This window comes from Dermochelys coriacea, chromosome 6 (assembly GCF_009764565.3).
Source record: "Dermochelys coriacea isolate rDerCor1 chromosome 6, rDerCor1.pri.v4, whole genome shotgun sequence".
Taxonomy (NCBI): domain Eukaryota; kingdom Metazoa; phylum Chordata; order Testudines; family Dermochelyidae; genus Dermochelys; species Dermochelys coriacea.
In genome coordinates, this window is record NC_050073.1 from 41,621,551 (window position 1) to 41,643,810 (window position 22,260).

The 22,260-nt window shown below is 38.5% G+C and overlaps 1 protein-coding gene across 2 annotated transcripts in view; it reads right to left on the minus strand.

The window, feature by feature from the left end:
* Positions 1-266: 266 nt before the first annotated feature.
* SLC17A6 (solute carrier family 17 member 6) overlaps positions 267-22,260 on the minus strand; it is a 50,371-nt gene continuing 28,377 nt past the window's right edge. For both annotated transcript variants that reach the window (XM_038407589.2, XM_038407590.2), the window contains 9 exons: positions 19,487-19,601; positions 17,550-17,637; positions 17,349-17,435; positions 15,829-15,971; positions 11,806-11,955; positions 9,130-9,262; positions 6,554-6,664; positions 3,675-3,802; positions 267-2,405 (listed from right to left, as the gene is read on the minus strand). In XM_038407589.2, coding sequence (XP_038263517.1) covers positions 2,070-2,405; positions 3,675-3,802; positions 6,554-6,664; positions 9,130-9,262; positions 11,806-11,955; positions 15,829-15,971; positions 17,349-17,435; positions 17,550-17,637; positions 19,487-19,601 — 1,291 coding nt within the window. In that variant the 3' untranslated portion in view covers positions 267-2,069. The remainder of the gene's footprint in view (positions 2,406-3,674; positions 3,803-6,553; positions 6,665-9,129; positions 9,263-11,805; positions 11,956-15,828; positions 15,972-17,348; positions 17,436-17,549; positions 17,638-19,486; positions 19,602-22,260) is intronic.

The window sequence follows — 22,260 nt, forward strand, 5'->3', positions numbered from 1 at the left end:
GTTCCCCATCCCTGTCCCACACTCCTCGCTCACCTGAGTGGGGAAGGGGGAATAACAATCTGGTAGTGGCTGCTTCTCTTACTACACATCTGTGTATAGATAGGTGATGTGAATAGCCCATGCAGGGCTCTTTATATCTTTTTACTCCCCCGCATAGGTGCACAGCAGGGCTCATGAGGTACCCCAGAATAAGTAATTGTAGTAACATGATTCAAATTGTTTATACTTGTCTGCATCACAAACAAACAAACAAGATTACAATACTCTTTTTTATATAAAAGGATAAATAGAGCATTTTATTAACACTTTTTGCAGCAACAAAAGTGACACAGTCCACATCTTTTCATTAAACACAGCAAAAGCTATGGTCACATTTTACATCACTTTGAGGCACAAAGCAAAATATTTTTTTCCCTTAAGGTCAAGGTATGATTTGCATTTAAAAAAGAAGAAGAAGAAACAATCCTCAAGTTGTATATTGCAATAGCAGGGCCTCCAAACACTAGCACAATACAATGAACAGATTAAAAATCCAGAATGGATTGTTACATACAATAATATTCATTTGATTTGAGTTGGGAAATGGATCACCGTTGTCATTTTTAGAGCATTAGGAAGCGGTCAAGTGTTGCTAACTTTAATTTGGCTTGGTTTGGTTTAATCCCAACAATCCCAAATGTCTACAACAAGCTTAATATAAAGGTACTATATAGACTAAAATATTATTCACTTTATAATGCATTGCACTTATTGCTTGGTACACTAATGTTGCAATTCTTCTTGAGTTATGCTAAGAGAAGATAAGCATAATGAAAGTAGAAGTAATGCTCTTCCTAAATCCATCACTAGTTATTTGCCACTTTGGTTTATTGTGAGGATTGTTACTCATATTCAGCATTTATTATAATTCTATTTGACAAATACATTTTTGAATTCAGGGATCTGTAAAATAACATTTTCTATAATTACAGTATCTTCAATAAACTTTTATCTGTTTATACAACTGTGCCACAATATGACAAAATAGGAAAACTATCAAGAGAAGAAGGATGATTAAATTATTTTCTGTTTCTTTCATTTAGTTCAAAATATTCTGTAAAACAAATACATCCATTTTGTGTAGGGCTATTTGCTCACAGTAATTTTTTCTTTGGATTATGGGGGGTGGGGGTGTATATCTTTTTGTAGGCTATATATTTTTCTTCTAAAGTGATTTGCAACCAGTACAAAGTAATTTACTATAACTAAAAATACACTGAAGCATTTCTTGCAAAAGTTGTTTTATAGTCTGCATGAAAATTCTGATTGAACATTATATGTTGTTTTTATACTGGTTGGTAAATGTAAGGAAGAACATGACACATACTATAATTTCATTATATTCTGTAAAGAATACAAATAAGAATTTGTGCCTAAACATTTGATATAAAACACCCAAATAAATTATTTTATTTATCACAGAGTAGCCTGCAGCATGTAACCACCATAAATATACAGTATGCCTTTTAGAGCCTGATCCAATTCCCATTGGAGAGAAATGTATCAATCCCTTTATAGATGTCTAGGACTGAATCCTTCCTTCTTGAAGAAAGTCCTTGTCTTAGACCAAACACACAATCTCTACATTTTACTGATTAAACTTGTATAGTTAACACAATCAGTTTATGATCTCTTCCAATACAGTGTAACAAATATATAAGTGCATTTTTTTTAAAGATCAAGTAGTTTTGGCTTTCTAAACAGACTATTAGATGTGCCAACTTAGTTGGTTAGTTGTGCTTTAATTCTTAGTTATGAGCTTTAGCTCATGTATACTGAAACTATCTAGTTGCCTCTATAGTTTTGACCAGTAAACCCTTAAAACTCTAATGTTTATAGAATGGATACACCCAAGTAGAGGTGATGACATATCACAATTCATACAGATTGCACTTTAATGGTAACCTTATTTTTAAACAGACCTTCCTGTTTGATATGTGTTTACATGTTTATACCACATTCTTTGTGTGCAAACAATCACAATGAATTTAATCACAAACACTACAAACTATATCCAATATTGAGATTTGTTATGAATAATCTTCTCTTTCCTTATAGCTGTATGAGTCTTGGACTTCCTCTTGTACAAACTCTTCTTTCTTCTCCCAACCATTTGGCCAACCACCATTGACATGGGTCGTAGCACCATAAGACTTAGTGGTACCATAATTTATGTAATTCTGAGTAATGTCCCCTGTCTCTTCGTCAAGTTCATCTTCATGAATAAAACCACATTTCTCTTCACTTGTCTGTTCAGGGTCAGCCCAAGGTTGTTTCTCTCCCGAAGCAAATATGCCATAGAATACAACTCCTCCATAATGCACTAAAGCAGCAATAAGGAAGACATACTGCCACTCTTCACGTGTCTGTAAAGAAGCGTATTGCTAAGTCAAAATAGCAGCACAGACTGGATGGCTGTTCTGAGCTGAAAGGGCTAATTAAGGCACTGAGGCTGTAATTTTCAAAAGAGCCCAACTCCTGGGCATCTAACTCCCTCAGGTTCCTTTGATAATCCTAGTCTAAAAGATCAATTTGTACAGCTGCAGGAGATTTCTGTTACTTATTGGCTAACTTCTGTAAAAATCCATTAACAAGGCACTTCCTTTATCATTAATCCATATGTAAAAGTCAACATGACCAGCTAACCAAAATATCTGAGCCAATACTCAGGTCGGTTTCAGCTCTCTTGCACTGCTGTGTGCAGTGCAAAACAACTGGAAACCCAAAATATTTAGCACCCTGAGAAATATCCTGTTGCCTGAGGAAATTCTGCCTGCTGGCATCTGGCAGAGGTGTGGCAGTGGTTGAGGGGAAAAGAGTGTTGCTGGTGAGGTCCTGGCCCCAGTATTGGGGAAATGCAAAATCTGCGTCAAGCACTGCTCAGTTAGACCAAAGAATCTGGACTGTCTTTTCCAGTTCTAGGCCTCAATCCTGGAACCATTGAAAACTATAGCCAAACACCCATTGACATCAAAGAGGATAAGAGGGCATCCCTAGTGAAAATGTTAACCAGTTAAAAAAAGGAAAACATCATTATATTTCAGAGTATCATGAAACAAATGCACTGCTTCCAATTCATTCAGCTTTATTACTGCTTTCCCCTGCACTATACTTGTTCTCTCTTCCATGAGTACTTTCAGTCACTAGATCTTATTCTCCTTTTGTACTTTAGTTTTAGTTATGAAAAGTTTCAAGGACTATTTAATCTGGGAATATTTTTAAATGTGTTTTTTTTAAATGTACAAAATTCATACTTGAAATGTGTCAAACTTGCTATTAATTCCAACTAAACAATTTAAACACTTGTTTGTGTGCTGGAAGGGTCGAGCCTTATGAAGGAACTGGTTACTTTAAGAGAGGGTAATAAATATTCACATAAAAACCGGTGCAGTCTGGGAAATTCAACAGAGCTGAGGAAGTCAAAGGGCAGGAGACTCCTGACTGAGGTGGCGTATGATAAAGGTTGCTCAGAGATTTCCAGGAAGTCAAAGTACTGGATAGTTAGTGGATAAAGCCAGAAGTTAAGGGATATGGAAAGTAATTTTAGGAATGGGTTTTGTCTTTAATACTAGTGGAATTAAACTGCTCCACTTGAATTTAATGAGAATTATTTTGAAAACCACATTACAGCTTACCTTGTTCTTTGTCATTGCTCCAACAATTATAGGGCAAACCATTCCAGACAATGTCCCAACTCCGTTAGAAATTCCCATTAAGATGCTGGCATACCTTGGGGCTATGTCTAAATGGTTGACATTGAATCCTGCAACACAAATACAAACATGCATTCCCACCATAAAATGTGTCCATGACTATTTATATAGAGCCATTTTTTGGGTGCTTTACAGGACAATGTGAAGTAAGACTAAATATATGAGACAGATTCGGGTTTTAAATTTAAACTGAAAACAGCTTATAAAATGATACCAAATGTATTTTTCCCCAAAAAAATCTGTTTAAAAAACAAACTCTGAGGCGGGAAATTGAACCCACAAAATGATTAGGCTTTGGGGAAAGTTCTCAGAGAGGGACTTGCAGTGTAATTAACATCCTTTTCATGTTGTAAATTACAGATTTTGTGTGTCACTTCCTGTTACAGCCTATGTTACTTCCTCTTCATTTTCTCCACATTTCTCTTCTTGGTCACACAAAGCATCAGGGTAATGGTCATTTTTGTGTGGGAGGGTAAGATAAAATCAATAAGGAGACTATTTTAAAAAGATTTCATATTTGTTTGATGTAAAAAAAAATTTGTGTTTATTGCCTGCAACTCCAACAAGTAAATTCTTTTCAAATGTAGACTGCCACTGTTCTAAGAATCTGGGGGAGGGGAGGGAGTGTTTCTAGGAAGTTACAAGACTCTAAAATTCCCCCAAATAAACACCAAAAATATATGAAAACAGAATCTGAATACCTGGATCTCTAGGCATTGGAGAAAAAAAGACAGATGGTGTAGGGAGGATAACTGATAAAAAATAAAGTATAATACATCCTTTCAGGACCCAATTTCTTACAGAAAGTTTGTGGTAAACACTGGATACACCACAAAGTCCTCTTAGTTAGGTATTTTGTTTGTTACTAGGTTTAGAGGTGTTTTATAATGATGGAATTAAGTTATGTTTCAGTAGAAGAACAAAAGCTGATAGGTCTTGCAGGATTAATGGGTTTTAATGAGAGATTGGAATAAGGATATAGTAAATATTTAACATAAATGATCATGGAGGCTGTTCCAGATATAAGGACTTGTGTGCACAAAAGGAGTTAGGCGCCTAAGTCCCAGTTTTGGGATCACTGTGATGCACAAAACTTCTGCTGAAACCCCTATGCCCCTAAATTCAATCAGCACCTACTTTTTTGCAGTAAACGTTCCCTAAGTGCCTATGTTTCTGCTTCGGGGCATGCACACTGCTGCCTCCCTCTAGGTGTCCAGTCATCTCTCTCTCTCTCTCTCCTAAGCCCTAGAGTGATTCACAAACAAGGGGAAAATAGGAGTTCAGTCACCTAAATCTCATGAGGTGCCCAATCCCCATAGGCATGCTCAGAGGTTGCCTACTGAACTGGGCCTCAAGCAAACTCACACACAACAGCCAAGGGTCGGGGGGGGGGGAACTCCCTCATAAATTTTAGCCTAGTGGCTAGGGTACTCAGTTGTGAGGTGGAAGACCACCACTCCCAAATTCCTCCAATGGCTAAGAGATTTGCTTCCTCTCCAGTGAGTGTTTTAATCACTGGGCTATGAGATAGTCTGATGTGGGAACTCCTCAGTCTCTGCTGTTGAACCTGTTCCACCATGGATAAATAATTAAAGACTTTAGAATAGGGGGACTAGAATTCTCTCTCTCCCCCTCCCCCCCAGAAAGAGCAAGAGCACAAATGTGAGAATGACTCTATAGCCTGGTGGTTAGAGCATTCAGCTGGGAGATGAAAGATCCAGTTCATGTGCTCCAGTGACTCTTTAATTATTTATTGAGGGTTCAACAGCAGAGACTGATGGATATTCAACACCAGAATATCCCATAGCCCAATGGTTGGAGCACTCACACGAGACAGCCCCATTTAAATGCATTTTCCTGCTCAAGGGGATGGGAGATTTAAGCCTGGGGTCTCCCCCATCCCAGGTGAATACCTTAGCCATTGGGTTAAAAGTTATGAGGGAACTGCTGCTCCTCTCCCTGCCCCATGCCAGCCACTTACTAAAACAGTGTAAGCGCCTGACTGCAAGAGAAGGTTCACAGCTGAAAATTGCTAACACAGATAGGGTGCCTATCTCCAAGACTGGGGCAGGGCTTAGCATACACCCCTATCGTCATCATCTCCCATTGGGTAGCTTAGGCAACTGCCTGCTTAGCATGCTGGATTTTGTGAATTGCAGTCTAAGGTGCCTATTTCTCCCCATTCATTGTAGAGAAACTTAGGTGTTGAACTCAAGATTTGTGAATTGCAGTGATTTTCTAAGCACCTAAAAGTTACACATTGTAATGCTGAGTATCACAATGCCTAACTCCATTTGTGCCTGCATGGGAGAGGTTGCAAAGATGACAGTGGGAAAATGAGGCAAAGGCAGGTGACCCTGGTAATGCCAAGTGCATGAGAAGGGAAGTATGAGTGCTGAGATGTAGGCAGGAACAGAGTTGTACAGAACCTTAAAACAGAGAAAGCAGCTTCTGAATATGCACTACATCAAGAAAACAATACATAGTAGAAACAACATGTAAAACTCAAGCTAGATTGTTGGAAGGCAGATTCCAAAGCAAAATTTACAGTAATATATTTGCATTTATCTACATGCAGGGTATATGGGGGCAGGGAATGGAAATACTTGAGCAAATATAATATATAAGGTGTGGTATTCATTGTTCTTTTCTCCGAAAATGATAATAAATAATTATCACCAGGCTGAATCCTGAGGTTCTTACTCAATTTTAATGTCACTGACTGAAAACTGAGTGAGGACCTCATGTTATCTTTTTCTTGAGATGAAAACTTCCCCCTATTAGCAGAAATGGTATCTTACCGGATATGGCAAATCCACTGAAGCCCACAGCAAGCACTAAGAATGAAATAGCCATTCCTTTACTATGAGAATACCCCACCACCAGAAGAAGAGTTGCTTCCATACCAAAACCTAGGGAAATAATATAAGGAAACACATCAGCTTTAACTACCTATTAAAAACTGCTAGCAATAAGGCACAGACCTGGTACTCATTTTGAAAAAGCAGTGAAAAACCATTATTTTTTTAAATTTCATTATTTAAATTAGTATTATAATTATACAATTCTTTCCCCCCAAGAAAACACACACTTTTGCAATGTCAAATAACCCCTTTGTTCAGTACTTGCATACCAGCTTTTTGTAACTGTCTGTCTCTTTTCACAGTGATCCAAATGCAGTACCTCCATTATGGAGGTGAAAGTTGCCCTATGGCTATCTGTATTAAAGGCTGAAGTGCCGCATAGGGCCTAAGTATGAATTTCACCCTCGAACTTAAGGAGCTTCACTGTAAGAGTTATATTCTCTTCTCATATGTCCAGTCACTAGAAATTGAGACTGTGAGTAATGTGAAGAGCATATAACAACTTTTCAAGGGCACACAGAAGTATATAGTAGATGGCTAAAAATTACACACACTGGGCCAATTTTTCCCCCTACTTCATTTTTCACTTAGACTCTGTCTGCAATTGTGGAGGTCAATAATGTGATAGTGTATTTATTTGTATGTATTCAGCTATTTGAATAATATTGTTTGGTGCACACTGAATTGTTGGGAAGCCCTTTACCTTAATTTACTGTGAGTAACTTCAAATAGCTCTAAGAAGTCTTAGACTAGAATTCTGCCTATAACACATTTCATACAGTGTGTGAACTTTTCTAATGTCTCCTTATTAAAGCCACTGCTTTGTAATCTTTTTGTAATGGCTAACACATGTCTACACCAGAAGGGGGTTGAATTTCAGTGAGGAGAAAATGGGCAGACAGGAGGAAATAAAACAGGGGAAAGACATGTATGAAACCTTCATCCCATGGTGGCAACCACCATTCCCTCAGTAAAATTCTGTATGTCCCAAAGGCCAGGAAGAAAAAAGAGGGAGGATCAAGGAGTGGGAAAGGAGCTTGAGAAAGAAACTCTACTGGGCATCTTGGGCCTGATTTTCAGAAGAAATTTGGTGTCTAGATGTGGATAGGTCTGAAGGGATTTCAAAAGTTCCTAAACTGGTTAGTCACCAAACCCCCCTTGACTTCAATGACACTTGAATACTTAACCTCCTCAGACATCTTTGAAAATCTCACTAGGCTCTATCTGCACCTTTAAATATCTAACTGTCCCTTTGTCCCTCTAAATAATTTCTCCAGTGAATGAAATAAGAAGGCATAAGTGGACAACTTTATATCTCTGCTTGGAGGTCATCTTCAGTTAGTAACCACATTTGTTTAATAGCCACATCTTTATCATACAAGTAAAAGGTGAAAGTAATACTTAACATAGCCATGGCTCCTAAATGAACATATGCAATTTATTTATGGGCTATATTCTAAATCACATTCATAAGAACATAAGAATGGCCATACTGTGTCAGACCAAAGGTCCATCCAGCCCAGTATCCTGTCTACCCATAGTGGCCAGTGCCAGGTGCCCCAGAGGGAATGAACCTAATAGGTAATGGTCAAGTGATCTTTCTCCTGCCATCCATCTCCACCCTCTGACAAACAGAGGTTAGAGACAACATTCCTTACCAATCCTGGCTAATAGCCATTAATGGACTTAACCTCCATGAATTTATCCAGTTCTCTTTTAAACCCTGTTATAGGCCTAGCCTTCACAACCTCCTCAGGCAAGAAGTTCCACAGGTTGACTGTGTGCTGAGTGAAGAAGAACTTCCTTTTATTTGTTTTAAACCTGCTGCCCACTAATTTCATTTGGTGGCCCCTAGTTCTTATACTATCGGAACAAATAAATAACTTTTCCGTATTCACTTTCTCCATACCACTCATGATTTTATATACCTCTATCATATCCCCCTTTAGTCTCCTCTTTTCCTAGCCTCCTTAATCTCTCCTCATATGGGACCCATTCCAAACTCCTAATCATTTTAATTGCCCTTTTCTGAACCTTTTCTAATGCCAGTATATCTTTTTTGAGATGAGGGAACCACATCTGTATGCAGTATTAAAGATGTGGGCACACATGGATTTATATAAGGGCAATAAGATATTCTCCATCTCATTCTCTATCCCTTTTTTAATGATTCCTAACATCCCGTTTGCTTTTTTGACTGCCGCTGCACACTGCTTGGACATCTTAAGAGAACTATCCACGATGACGCCAAGATCTTTCTCCTGATTAGTTGTAGCTAAATTAGCCCCCATCATATTGTAGGTATAATTGGGGTTATTTTTTCCAATGTGTATTACTTTACATTTATTCACATTAAATTTCATTTGCCATTTTGTTATCCACTCACTTAGTTTTGTGAGATCTTTTTGAAGTTCTTCACAGTCTGCTTTGGTCTTAACTATCTTGAGCAGTTTAGTATTATCTGCAAACTTCAAGGTATATGGGAAACCTATAAATAAGGTACAGTGACTTACCTCCACAATTCATTATCTTTCTCACAGTAGTGGTTGAAAGAATTTGCCTGCTTCTTAGGAAATCTGCAATCTGTCCCCCGATAGGCACAATAATGGTCATCACTAAATGCGGCAAAGCAGATAACATACCCACCTAAAATAATGACAAATGGGAAGTGTTGGCACCATAATAAAATATTGATTTATCATTTTCTGAAGCATCAGGCAAACAACTACTTAACTGATTCTCTACAAGTCCAGGGTAGGTGTTTAAAGCAGGCATCTTGATTTTAATTTTATTAAATGAGTGAAATGTGACAATGTGCATGATTGTAACTTGCCATTTTCTTTGCTAAATGATAGGCAAGACAAACTGGGAATCATGCACAGAACTCTAAGTACTAAACATTACAGGATACAGATCAATAGGTAAATTAAGTCACGGGTTTTCAGAACTAAAAAGCATCAAGAAGCACAGAGATCCTGGATCTACATTCCTTGAACTTTCAGACTCCTATTGAGGCCAGTGGAACTTTGTAATGGGCAAGGAATTGAGGATGAGGCCCAGAATACTCAATGTTTAGAAATCATATGTAAGCTACACACTAATGACACACACAGATGTAAATCAGTGGTATTTTTCTGACGATTGGCTCCATACACACACTAAACTTCACAGAAAATCCTTCACTGAAAATATAATTATTTATGCCAAGGATAATATTAAAAATGAAGGTTTGTGGGGAAACAGCATTTCTGTGATACCTTTTACAAAATGCACTATGATCAAAGGAAGAAAATGATCTCCTCCTTTTTCCATCTGAAGCGTGAAATTCTGTACTTTGCTGTAGTTTACAAGATAGAAAGCTAATCAGATGGCCAGATTCATCACTCATGAAAGCAAGTGTTACTCCAATTTAGTCAGATATTTAGAATAGGAAGTAGCTGCAGTATTTCAGGTACCACTATAGGATACTGGCAGGTAAATGTTGGCTTTTCAGTTGCAACCACTGTCAGTAAACAAGCTCCATGCGAGAGAGCTAAAATATTGGTCCTCATGCCAAAAATATTTTTTTCTAGGTTTACAATAGGTGGACCATTGTTTGAATATCTAGCTCTTAAAATAATTTTGGGGGCTAAAACATTAAGACTAACTCTATATGAAATGACCATTCTAATCATATGCCCAATAGAAGAGGTTTCTTTAGAAACATACACTACAAAAAAGTTCTTAGAATACCCCCAAATAGACTCATTTCCTTAATCGAGAACATTGAACAGTACATAGGCTCACATGAAGACTAACGTTTATATTTCCAGATTAATTTATCTGCTACACAAAAACAAGTGAAACATGATAAGCAGCCATGTTGCTTGTTCATCAGCAAATGGAAAGGGCATAATGAATTTGAACTAGAACTGCTAATATTTCCTCTTCTGTGAAAAAGTTAGAAGCAGTGTTAAATTCCCATAGACCATTCACACTTATCTTTGAAGCTGCACTATTGTATAATGTATATTAAGGAGGGGGTGGAATCAAAAACAGTTTTTGGAGGTGGGAAGATAAGTGATCAGAATCCAATCCTGGATCTGGACCTGAATTTCACCACTAGTCCCTTTCTCTGTGTGATGGCTAAACCCAAAACTCAATCTGAACTTTGAGAGAGAGAGTGAGTGGTGCAGAATCCGGATATGAATTTTGCAGCTTATGCCCATCTGACTGCTGAATGCCATAACATAATTGTGATTTTATCCTATAATACTGAAACAATTCTGTGGCTACCTAGAGTTTTCTGATTCTTAATATGCTGCATGCCATAGACACTTGGACCTTCATAGTAACAACATGGATAGAATTTAAACCTTCCTGCACCAAAACCTCAGGCCCCTACCACTTGAGCTAAGAAAAATTTCTATTCAGTCTTTGCAGCATAGGACCGAAGACACACAGGTGATAAATTATTATTCCATCTATCTAATGTGCAAATCAAGGGCCTGATCTGCTCACCAACTTCCATGGAAAGACTGCTTTGGATCAGTCCTTACTGGTCAGATTGTGCCACTAACCCATGTAAGGGATGATGCATAACAGCATCAACCTCAGGGAGAATGGGAGGTGCAATTCCTGGGTGAATGTCCCAATGCATAGGGGACCATGCAAGCTGCACCATTTTTTTTGGATGATGCAGCTTGCTGTCCCCCTCATTACCAGTGTACTCTCCAGACCAGTGGAGGGAGGTGGAAGGGGATGCTCCTACTTTCTCCACAGTCTTGGGGGCACCATGGTCTCCAGTGGCCACACTGACAGACTGCAGTTGTGATGGGCCTTTATGCAGTCTACTCGGCAGAGGCACTTTGCATGCTTCACCCCCAAAAACTGGTGCAAAGTCATGTTCCAATATGGCTCCAAAGAGGTCACTATAAAATATTTCCTCTTAAAAATTTTTTAGTGAGTGCACTATGTGTAAATTTTAGCCTAATCAAAAGGATACGATCCCTTTTCAGTTTTGTCACTTCACTCATATGCTGGTACATAAAAAGAATGGTGATATTCTGTACTGGAGAGGAGCTTCAAGAATTATAAAACACTGGGAAATATCTGCCTTACAGTTTTCCCTCTCCAAGGAAAGATCTACAAACATGATTCTTCAGTTATTGCTACTCAAAAATATCTGATGTTACATTATGATTAAATACCTTGCTTATTTCAAACCCAAACACCTCTTCAAAGTAAGCAGGCTGACTAATAAGCAGCAAATAAAAAGTCCAGCTTCTACAGAAGTTTGCAACAATTATTGCATAGACAGGCATAGAAGTAAAAAATTTTCTCCATGGAGTCTTGTATTTCTGAAACGTGGAAAGAAAAGCCCAGTTAATATTTTCTTGGTTAATGAATATTACGCTTCCCTTATCATGCATGCTATTTTAGCTACTGTTCAAGGGAACAGGTGCTTAACTTTACACATGAATAGTTCCATTAGCTTTAATGTTCATAAAGTAAAACATATGCATAAGTATGTGGAGGATCAAAGACTTGGCATAGAAACCTGAGCAAATGGACAAATGTCTGCAATAGTATTCAGTGAAGCAATTCAAATTTACTCAATACAGTCATTCATATTAGGCAATGCTGTGATGCACCAAACTCCTGCCTGACTGCTGCCAAACTCTGTAGGTACCTAAACTCACTCAGCACCTAAGTGTTCAGGGTAATAGTTCCTTCAGCACCTAAGTTTCCGCCTCTGGGCATGTGCACTGCCACCTCACTCTAGGCTTTCAGACACCTATATCCTACCTAAGTCCCAAAAGGATCCAGGGGAAGATAGGCAGAGGAGCATCTGTCTCACTCTTGGAGCCCAGTCTGGTATGCATGCTCAGAGACTGGGTCCCATTTTGAAATCTGTCAGGTGATCCCCACGTTATGACTTTTAGCTCAGTGGTTAGAGCGCTCAGCTAGGATTCTGGAGACTGAGGTTCTATTCTGCCTCCATCACCATCTGAGGAACAGGAAAGGATTTAAACAGGGAGCTCCACACCTCTCTCAGGAGAGTGTTCCAACGAGCAGGTTAGGGGGCATTCTCATAGAGAGTTCCTTCCATTCATGCAGAGATTACTACCTAGGCCCTTAGCAAGATTTGAACTTTCTACCCCTGCCTGCCAAGGCATAACACTAACCTCCTGAACTACAGAGCCAGACCTTGCCTGTTAAAGCAATTCCACTTTGGATAAAGACTTAAATAGTCACTGGACCAGAGAGAGAGAATGACTCGATAGCCTGATGGTTAGGGCACACACCTGCTCCAATGGCTCTTTAATTAGTTAAACACAGTGGAACACCTTCAACAGGAGAGGTTGAGGCTCCCCCATTAGACTATCTCATAGCTCTGTGATTAACAGGTGCCTCTGTGTGGTGTGTGAGCTCCTTGTTCAAATCCTGATCCCCCCTCAGGCAGAGAAGGAAATTGAACCTTGGTTTCCTATGTCCCAGGGGAGTGCTCTAATCACTGGATTAAAAGTTATAAGATAGGTGGCACCTCCTCCTCCTGCTGTTGTATGTGGAATGAGTAGGCACCTAACTCATTCTTACAAGAAACAACTTAGGCACCTAAGTCACCTGACTCCAGGAGAAGGTCTCCTCATTGTGTATCACATGGAGAGATCGGCATCTAATTCTTGGCAGGGTTTAGGACACAGCCCTCCTTCAGCATCTCCCATTAGTTAATCTAGGGGACTCCCCACCTAGCATGTTGGCTTTTGTGTATCATATGCTTAGGTGCCTGTCTCTCAGCATGCATTGTATAAGGAGTCTAGGCACATAGCTCAGGCTTTGTGGCTCAAACGGTTGTTCCTGTGATTTTTCTAGGCACTGTGTTGCTCACTATCACAACGTTTAAGTTGATGATCCAGGTCCCAGTGACTTGACTAGAGCGCCACATTGGGCCAGGTTTCTTCGATATAGGAGTATATGGAAATTACTTCAAAGAGGTTTCCTGGGTGCAGCTGAAGGTAGGATTAGGTCCATTATGTCTTGAAAACTGGCATGGTTCCAAAGGGAAGTGGTGAAACTCACTCTAATACACAGAGTATGTGTAATGCCCTGTGCACCTATTAAGTTCTACTTAAGATCCTTAGACAGGGTTAAGTGAGTCTTAATTGGTGAGGAGGGCCTGGTGAATGCCCTGGGAAGAATGTCATACTGCACATATCAAAAGCAATTAAGCCATTAATACACACTAATCACTTCCAAATATAATTCTGAATCCAGTTTTAAATAATGAAAGTACAAATAAATGAAACAGAAAATCTCCAACCCAAACCTGAGCAGAATATACTGACTTCTCTTTAAATAATATTTGCACAAGCCTTAGACGTTGTGTTTAAAATTTCAATCTGGAGCATATTTCTCTCATCAAGTGTGGGGTTTTCAAAAGCACCTATGGCATTGAGGAGTACAAGTACCAGTGAATTTCAAACTGGATACTACAGCTGTCTACAGTAGATCAAAGCTCTTGATCATGGGAAAAGTGACCTAAGCCTGTGCTCAATCAAGAGCAAATGGTCTGACCCAATTAGAAAATGCAATAAAGAGAGATATCTGGGAATCAGTGATAAAGGAAGGTTGGACTAGGAAGGTGGGTAGGGTAAGAGAGGAGGCTAGAAAGTTAAGAAACAAATAGCAATGGCTGATTTTCCTTAGTTAGCCTTTGTAAAGCTATTTCTTTAAACCTTTTTAGAAATTAAAGGAATAGGAAAGTGCTCATTTTGCAGGGTAGGTTTACTTAATGGCTGTTAGGAATGTCTCCATTTCATACCAGACTTCACAGTGTTCTCTGAGATGTAAATTTGTAGAGGATAATCTCAAACTACACAGGGCCCAAAGATCCATTCATTGAAAGGGGGCTCATTATAACTGGAAAGAGACTCCAGTGGAATCGTGAGGACTTCTTCTTGAAGTCAGCCTTAGATAATGAAGTTACAATTGTTTCTCAAAGCTGTGGTGAGGTGAGAACTATTATCCCCCTACATCTCTGCAGTTAAGCTATATACTATGATTTAAAAACAATAGTTGGAGGCAGAGAATTGTGAGAGCTTCTCTTACTTCAGTTCATAAGCTTTCAGACAAATTGAACTTAGACCAGATGGTGATGCAGCCCTATCTGATTCTACTTCTCAGCATCTCATTGTGCATCCCAATTTCTCCTCTACATTATCTGTTCCCCATTTTAACAGTAAAATGGTTGGGAAGGGATCAAATGGAAACACTTTCATCTGTTCTAGACCTAGAAACCTTATTTAGAGTCTAACAACCCCCAGGGTTTTCACATGTGGTGAGGCACTAGATCTGGAGTGGAGTGTGAGGGAGAAACACCCACTCCACAGCATGCTCCTGCTTTCCCTGCAATATCAGGAAAGCTCCACAGAGACAATGTCTGATTAGGAGTTAATACTGCTCCAAGGAGGATTAGCACCTTCAAGTTCCCCTCTATGGCAGCTACTCTGCACCTGTGAGGGAGACAGCACGGCTCCTAAAAGAATATCCTCAGAAACACTCATAGCATAGGCCACTTTTAAACACTGATTTTTTTAAAAAAAGCTAACTGAAAAATGCAACTGATGTAGATTAACTGAACATCAGTGGTTCCATAGCATAGTATTTCTGTTGTATTGTGCAAAAACAAACTCACTGGACAAAGCCTAATTTATGCACTTGATATCTGTACATACTAAGGATTGTGTTGAGCTGGGGGGGATGATGCAGAGGGAGCAGAAAGCTTTGGGAAGCTAACAAAGAAGTGAAGGAAGCTGCAAAGGGGGATAATTGGGGAACGGTAACTAAAGGAATAGAAGCTTCATGAGATTTGCCAACTATGTGAAAAGGTTATCTCAGGCCCTTTTCATTTGGCATAGGCCACTTTTCCCATGATCAAGAGCTTTGAACTACTGTCACCCTTATATAGAGCAGTCCTTTACTCCATGTGTAGTCCCATTAAAAGGAGGGAAGAGTTAAGCCTTGTATGCTTTATGTAATAGCACGAGCCATACAGACATGTCTGATGGAATTTGTTTTCTGGAGAGTTGAATTGTTTAGAATAACTACATCCTATCTTGAGTGGTGTTAACTCTATTAAGTTTATTTTACCCCTTTCCTCCCCACCCAAAAACCATGCTATAATCTGATACCGCTGTATGTATGTATGGAAATATATATAAAGTCCTTACTTCCATTGCACCTAAGAGGTTGGCACTCTCTCCAATGCTCTCCTCTATGTATCTGCGCTCTTCATCTGTGATCGTTGGGTGCTTTGCAGGACTCTCATATGACACCAAAAGCCAAAACATATACCAGACCAACCCAAAGCTCCCTGTTGAAAATGTAAAAGGAAGAAGGACCTTGAAAGGAAATCAAATGCACTAAAGCAACAAACCAGGAAAAATACCAGCACATCTCATTTCAATGGCATTTGGGGTTGCCTTCTTTACTGAGTCGTTCTCACAAAGACTAGATCCCACAAACACTTACTATCGGTGAGAAGTGTTTACCAGGTTGGGCCCATAATGAGGCTGTCATTTCATTTACATAATGACTTTGCTATAAATGAAGAATCACTGAGTCCTGAATAGCCACTGGTACATTTCACTGCATAGAAACAGCTTCAGAGTGAAATTTCATTTCTACTTATCCTATGTCACTGTTAGTAATTTGCTACACTAACATTTTTACTTGAAAAATATAAGATTGTGGCACTGTTTCCACCACATTTCTGTGCCATTTTGAGTGAACTTATTCCCTGTTCATACCAACACTGAAATGGGTTTTAAAAATGTCTAGTCTAAGTAACAGTTCTTATGTGAAATTTTCTAGATTCTGTTGGTGTGATATACTAGGAGGCATGTGAAATGAACAGTGTTAATTAGAGCTGTGTGGGTATTCTGTATTTTTTCCTGTGATTAGTTTGGTTAATTATATTATACCATAAAGAGGTATTTTTTCTGGTTAAAAGCCATTTTAGATTAGAGAAATAAACCTTTAGGACTAAATTCAAACCATGCCTTACACCCCATGTTTTCAGTGGGATTACGTAGAGTGTGTGTTTATGCATATAATATAAAATTTTACCATTATGCTTTAGTCTTTCTTCTGGCTTATACATTTCTAATACACCCCTAAAAATTGTGGCCACTTTGAGGCATCTAATCCCGTTCTCTGCATTACTGCAGGGCAGTTTTCAAACTTCCTCAATCTTTCCCAGTAGTTCAGATCTATTCTCATTCTTTATGGGATCTTTCTCTACTTCATACAAGTTTTACACTGAATAATTAATTCCATTGGCCATATACTCCACTGGTGTAAATCAGTGCAGCTTAATTAACTTACACCATCTGAGGATCTGCCAATCAATCTCAGTTCAGCTACTCTTGATTTACACTGATGTAAATGGGAGGAGAATGGGGCATCATGAATTGGTGATTGTACATTTCCTATTTAGCTTGTACCATAATCATAAAAGTAATTCTCTCTTTCATTCAGCCGAAATTTCTCCTCTTTAAGACCATTGCTTCTTATTCTAATTTTACAATTCCTTCACATTTTCCCTTCTTCAACACCTATTTCTCTAAGTTGTATGTTTTAGACTCAAACTTTAGTCTTCCTTTATTTTCATCCTATGTTAACAATGAAGCTGTTAACAGCACAGACTAGATTCCTGTATTAATGGTGGGAGGTAAACAAACTATCATACCATACACATAAAACACAGAAGACCATCCAGTATATTGTACTAGAATCCCAGCTAAAGGCATTGCAATAACAGCTCCTGCATAGGAACCTATAAAACAAGAGAGACATGATTGAAAATAGAAATACATTCTCTACTGGACTATTTAATGCTGTTGGGGGAGCAGGGGAGAAGAGAAGAGGACAATATTTAAGGGTGACTTACCACAAAAGGACGTGGTTGCTAGCCTACTTCTTTCTAAAGGAGGGGCCCACTTGCTCCATATCCCATGGCAGGCAGGATAAGTGACACCCTGTGGAGTCGGCATTCCACAAGTTAACTTGAGCTTATCAATTAGTCAGTGTATTGTTTGTGCATTTATTTCTGTTTAAAACTAATATAAAGAAAATAATGATCTAATAATTATACTAGAATTTCTATAGCACTGCATGGATACAATCCAACTCCCGTTTTACAGTGGAAAAACTCCCAGTGATTTGAATGGAAATTGGATCAAGTCCTATATGTTTACTACACCATATGTTCTTTAATAACTAGTTAATATTCACAATTCCCCTGTGAAATAGATGATTACAATAATAATAGGTGGGGAAAGTGAGGCACAGAGGTGAAGTGACATGCCCAAGGCCACCCATCAATCCATGGCAGAGCCAGGATTAGAACTCTGGGCCTCCTGACTTCTCCTAAACCCAGGTTTTTTTCCCTCCGACCATACTTGAGCTATCCTAAGTTCTAGTCACCAGAAATGTAATTGGAAAGTACAATGACATAGAAGCTAATAATCTGCCACTTTCCCTTCTCCCTGACCCTAGAAAACAAGAGCACTGTGATTCTGGGAGACTAGCAAATATTGCAAGTGAAATCTTTCTCACTGTCTTTGTTGTAATACATTTTTTAAGCACATATGAAAAAGGAAAGCTGAACAATGTCAGTTGATTTCATTTTACAATACGATTCTTCTCTCCAACACAGGTTTAGCCTTAACTGTATAAAAATAATGGAATTTCACTCAGAATTATTAATATTTTTATGGACCATCTTGCAACCTTGCAATATACAGTAAGTTTTTACAAAAATTTCACTTAATAGCTAATCACACATTAAAAATTAAAATTTGGATTTTTGCATATTTTTAGAATAGTAGTATTTTCCCTTCTTTTAATGTAATATTTGATCTTCAACTGAACATAATTTTAAAATTCAAAACTTTTTCTTTTTTTACAAATTGGACTTTTTTTGTGAATTTTCAACAAGTTACCCAAAACTCCAATTAGGATGTTTCCAGAATCCATGCAAACATTCTTCACAATCCTATTCAGAAGCTAGTTTTGCATGCAGAATTCCATCAAAGAGGGAAAGAGAATAGTTTAATGTGACAAGTCTAAAAATATCTTGTTTTACTTTTTATCTCCTAGTCTTCTTTCTCTTTCCCTCTTCCATGGGAGGTGTAAAGATCTGCCTACATAAATTAATTTGTAAGACTGGGCCTGTATTTGTGCATGGAAATTTATATAGTAGGTAGTGAGGTATCCAAACTTTCACATGGAAATATGGGTAGTACACTGATTATCCACCTTGCATGTAGCTTGTTCACCCAAATCTAAGGTTTTTATATAATAAGATGCATTCAAAAATTGGTTCATTTGGTGATCTGGAGACCATGTATTAAAGTCTGGTCTAAAAATGTTCATGAGACAATCAAATTTACAATACAGTCTTGACGTTGCTCCCATTGAACTCAGTTGCAAAACTCCTACTGATGTCAGTGGGTGCATGGTCAATGCCTATTATAGAAACACAAACTTGATTTTAAAGAAAATGTTTATTCTCTGGTGCTTGTCCACAAACACCCCCCAGATCAAGGTCTATGCAGTGTTGGCTTAAGTGGAAATTAAATGGTGTGTATGCCCTGTGCTGGCCCTCTGAACAGCTGGGGGGGATTTTACCATGTAATTTTATAAGTGAAAGAAAGATGCATTGAAAACGTGACCTAACAGTTCAAATAGCTGCATTTCATTGCACTAGGATTCAACTCTTAACTGGAATCGTATTTTTTTTTCACTTATAACAAAGACTGCTGGTTAGCAACTAAAGAACATCCACAATCACATTTTCTTGTTACTCCAACTTCTTTTCCATACCTCTACAAGGCCCTGCAAGATCCGGACAAAGATGACACACCCATAATGCACCTTAGCAGCAGATGGTATTAGCATATTAAGAGTGGCAGTCAGCAATATAGCAGCCCCAAACACCCTGTAAAAGAAAACCGAAGAAATGATTGCAGTAGTGGTCAAAACAACAGAAATTTTCACACCCACACACATGTGGACACATATATGTATAGTATATGTTAAATGAACATTCTTTACAGAGGAACACTGAAATTACCAGATTGGAGCAGACTCAGTCTATCTAGTCCAATATTCCCTGATAAGTGGCCAGCACAGTATATTTCAGCGTAATCAGTCCCCCTGCACACATAGGGCTCATCTTGATATGTAATAGTCTGTGACTGGTTTAAGCCCTAAAGCATGAGGTTTAATATCCTTTCCAAAATGTGTAACAGTAATTATGAAGACTCTGAACCTTCTTGATACCCATATAGATGTCCAATCACCGTTTTTATCTTCCAAAGTTCTTGGCTTCAATGACTTTGACTTCAGCATCTTCCTGTGGCATTGAGTTCCACAGTCTAAGTAAACATTGTGTGAAAAATTTCTCCTATCAATTTTGAATTTCTTATCTTTTAATTTTGTTGAATGTGTGTCCCTTTTGTTCTTGCATTATGAGACACAGAAAACAGAAATTCCTGTTCTACCTTCTCTGCCATTACATATTTTTATCATGCCCCTCTTATTCATCACCCTTCTAATTTAAACAATCCCTGTCTTTATAATCTCTCTACATATGAAAGATTTTTTCCAGGTCTGCAATCATTTTTATCACTTTTCTCTGAACTTCCTGTAATTCAGCAATACCTTTTTTGAGATGGATGACCAGTAGTGCACGCACTATACCAGAAGAGGTCACACCATCTATTTATATAGAGGCATTATAATGTTCTCTTATTTTTTATCATCCCATTTCTTTATGCATTCTAACGTCTTGTTTCCTTTTTTGATCACAGCTGCACATTGAGTTGTCTACAGTTGAGTTGTCTACACTCAGGTCCTGAGCTGGTACCATTAATTTAGAATTCTGTAATGTATACAATTGGTTTAATTGTTTCCCTCCAGTGTGCATTACTTTGCATTTGTCAACACTGAATTTCATTTGCCATCATGTTGTCCATTATCCTAGTTTGATTAAGTCCCTCTGAAATTCCTCAGTCTTCTTGGACTTGACGAACATAAATAACCTTGTATCATCTAAAAATGTTGTTACCTCACTTCTCATTCCCCTCTCTTATTTTCTTTTAATAAATATATTAAACAACATGGACACCTAGTATGGAACCTTGAGGCAGCCCGTGGTTAACCTTTGACCACAATGAAAATTGACCTTTCAGTCCTACTTTTTGCTTCCAATCTCCTAGCCCACCTTTATCCATCACAATACCTCTCACCGTGTGTCCACTCAATTTCTTTAGTAGCATCTAGCACTGGACCTTATCAAAGGCCTTTTGGAAATCTAATTAATGATATCAACAGGTTCTCTTTTACCCACTACTTTACTGACACCTTTAAAGAACTCTAAGGCAATGTCTATACTAGAGACCTTACACAGACATAGCTCTCCTGTTGACATAATTAAAGCACCCACAACAAGGTGTGGTAGCTACGTTAGTGGCTAGAAGCTCTCCCACTGGGCAACAGAGGCTCGTTCACCTGCGCATCTACCAATGTGATATATGCCATCATGTGCCAGCAATGCCCCTCTGCCATGTACATTGGCCAAACTGGACAGTCTCTACGTAAAAGAATGAATGGACACAAATCAGACGTCAAGAATTATAACATTCAAAAACCAGTTGGAGAACACTTCAATCTCTCTGGTCACTCGATCACAGACCTAAGAGTGGCTATACTTCAACAAAAAAGCTTCAAAAACAGACTCCAACGAGAGACTGCTGAATTGGAATTAATTTGCAAACTGGATACAATTAACTTAGGCTTGAATAGAGACTGGGAATGGATGAGTCATTACACAAAGTAAAACTATTTCCCCATGGTATTTCTCCCTCCCACCTCACCCCCCACTGTTCCTCTGATATTCTTGTTAACTGCTGGAATTAGCCTACCTTGCTTGTCATCATGAAAGGTTTTCCTCCTTCCCCCCCCCCCCCGCTGCTGGAGATGGCTTATCTTAAATGATCACTCTCCTTACAGTGTGTATGATAAACCCATTGTTTCATGTTCTCTGTGTGTGTGTATATAAATCTCTCCTCTGTTTTTTCCACCAAATGCATCCGATGAAGTGAGCTGTAGCTCACGAAAGCTTATGCTCTAATAAATTTGTTAGTCTCTAAGGTGCCACAAGTACTCCTTTTCTTTATCCAAATTAGGGTAAATGTCATTTTTTAAATGTAGTGTAACATAGTTAATGTAGTATAATGTAATCTCTTCCTTAGGTACACTCTTTAATCACAGTGTCTACTTGGAAACTAGTGGCCTCATTTTGAAATTACAGAGCACCCATAACTCCTTTTGACTTTCATATATGCTTAACACACCTGAAAATCAGGCCCCAAGGGCTTGACTCTTGTCTCATGCTGATATAAATCAGAAGTAACTATTGAAGTTAACAGACTTCCACCGGTGTAATTGACAGTGGATAACTGACAATTTAGCCTGTTAATATTTAAAACAAACAGATTTGAAATATAACAATAATATTCAAACTCTTCTTCACTTTAAGAAAATGACCCACTGTAACATTCATTACAATATCTGTTTACCTCAAAGCCTTGATC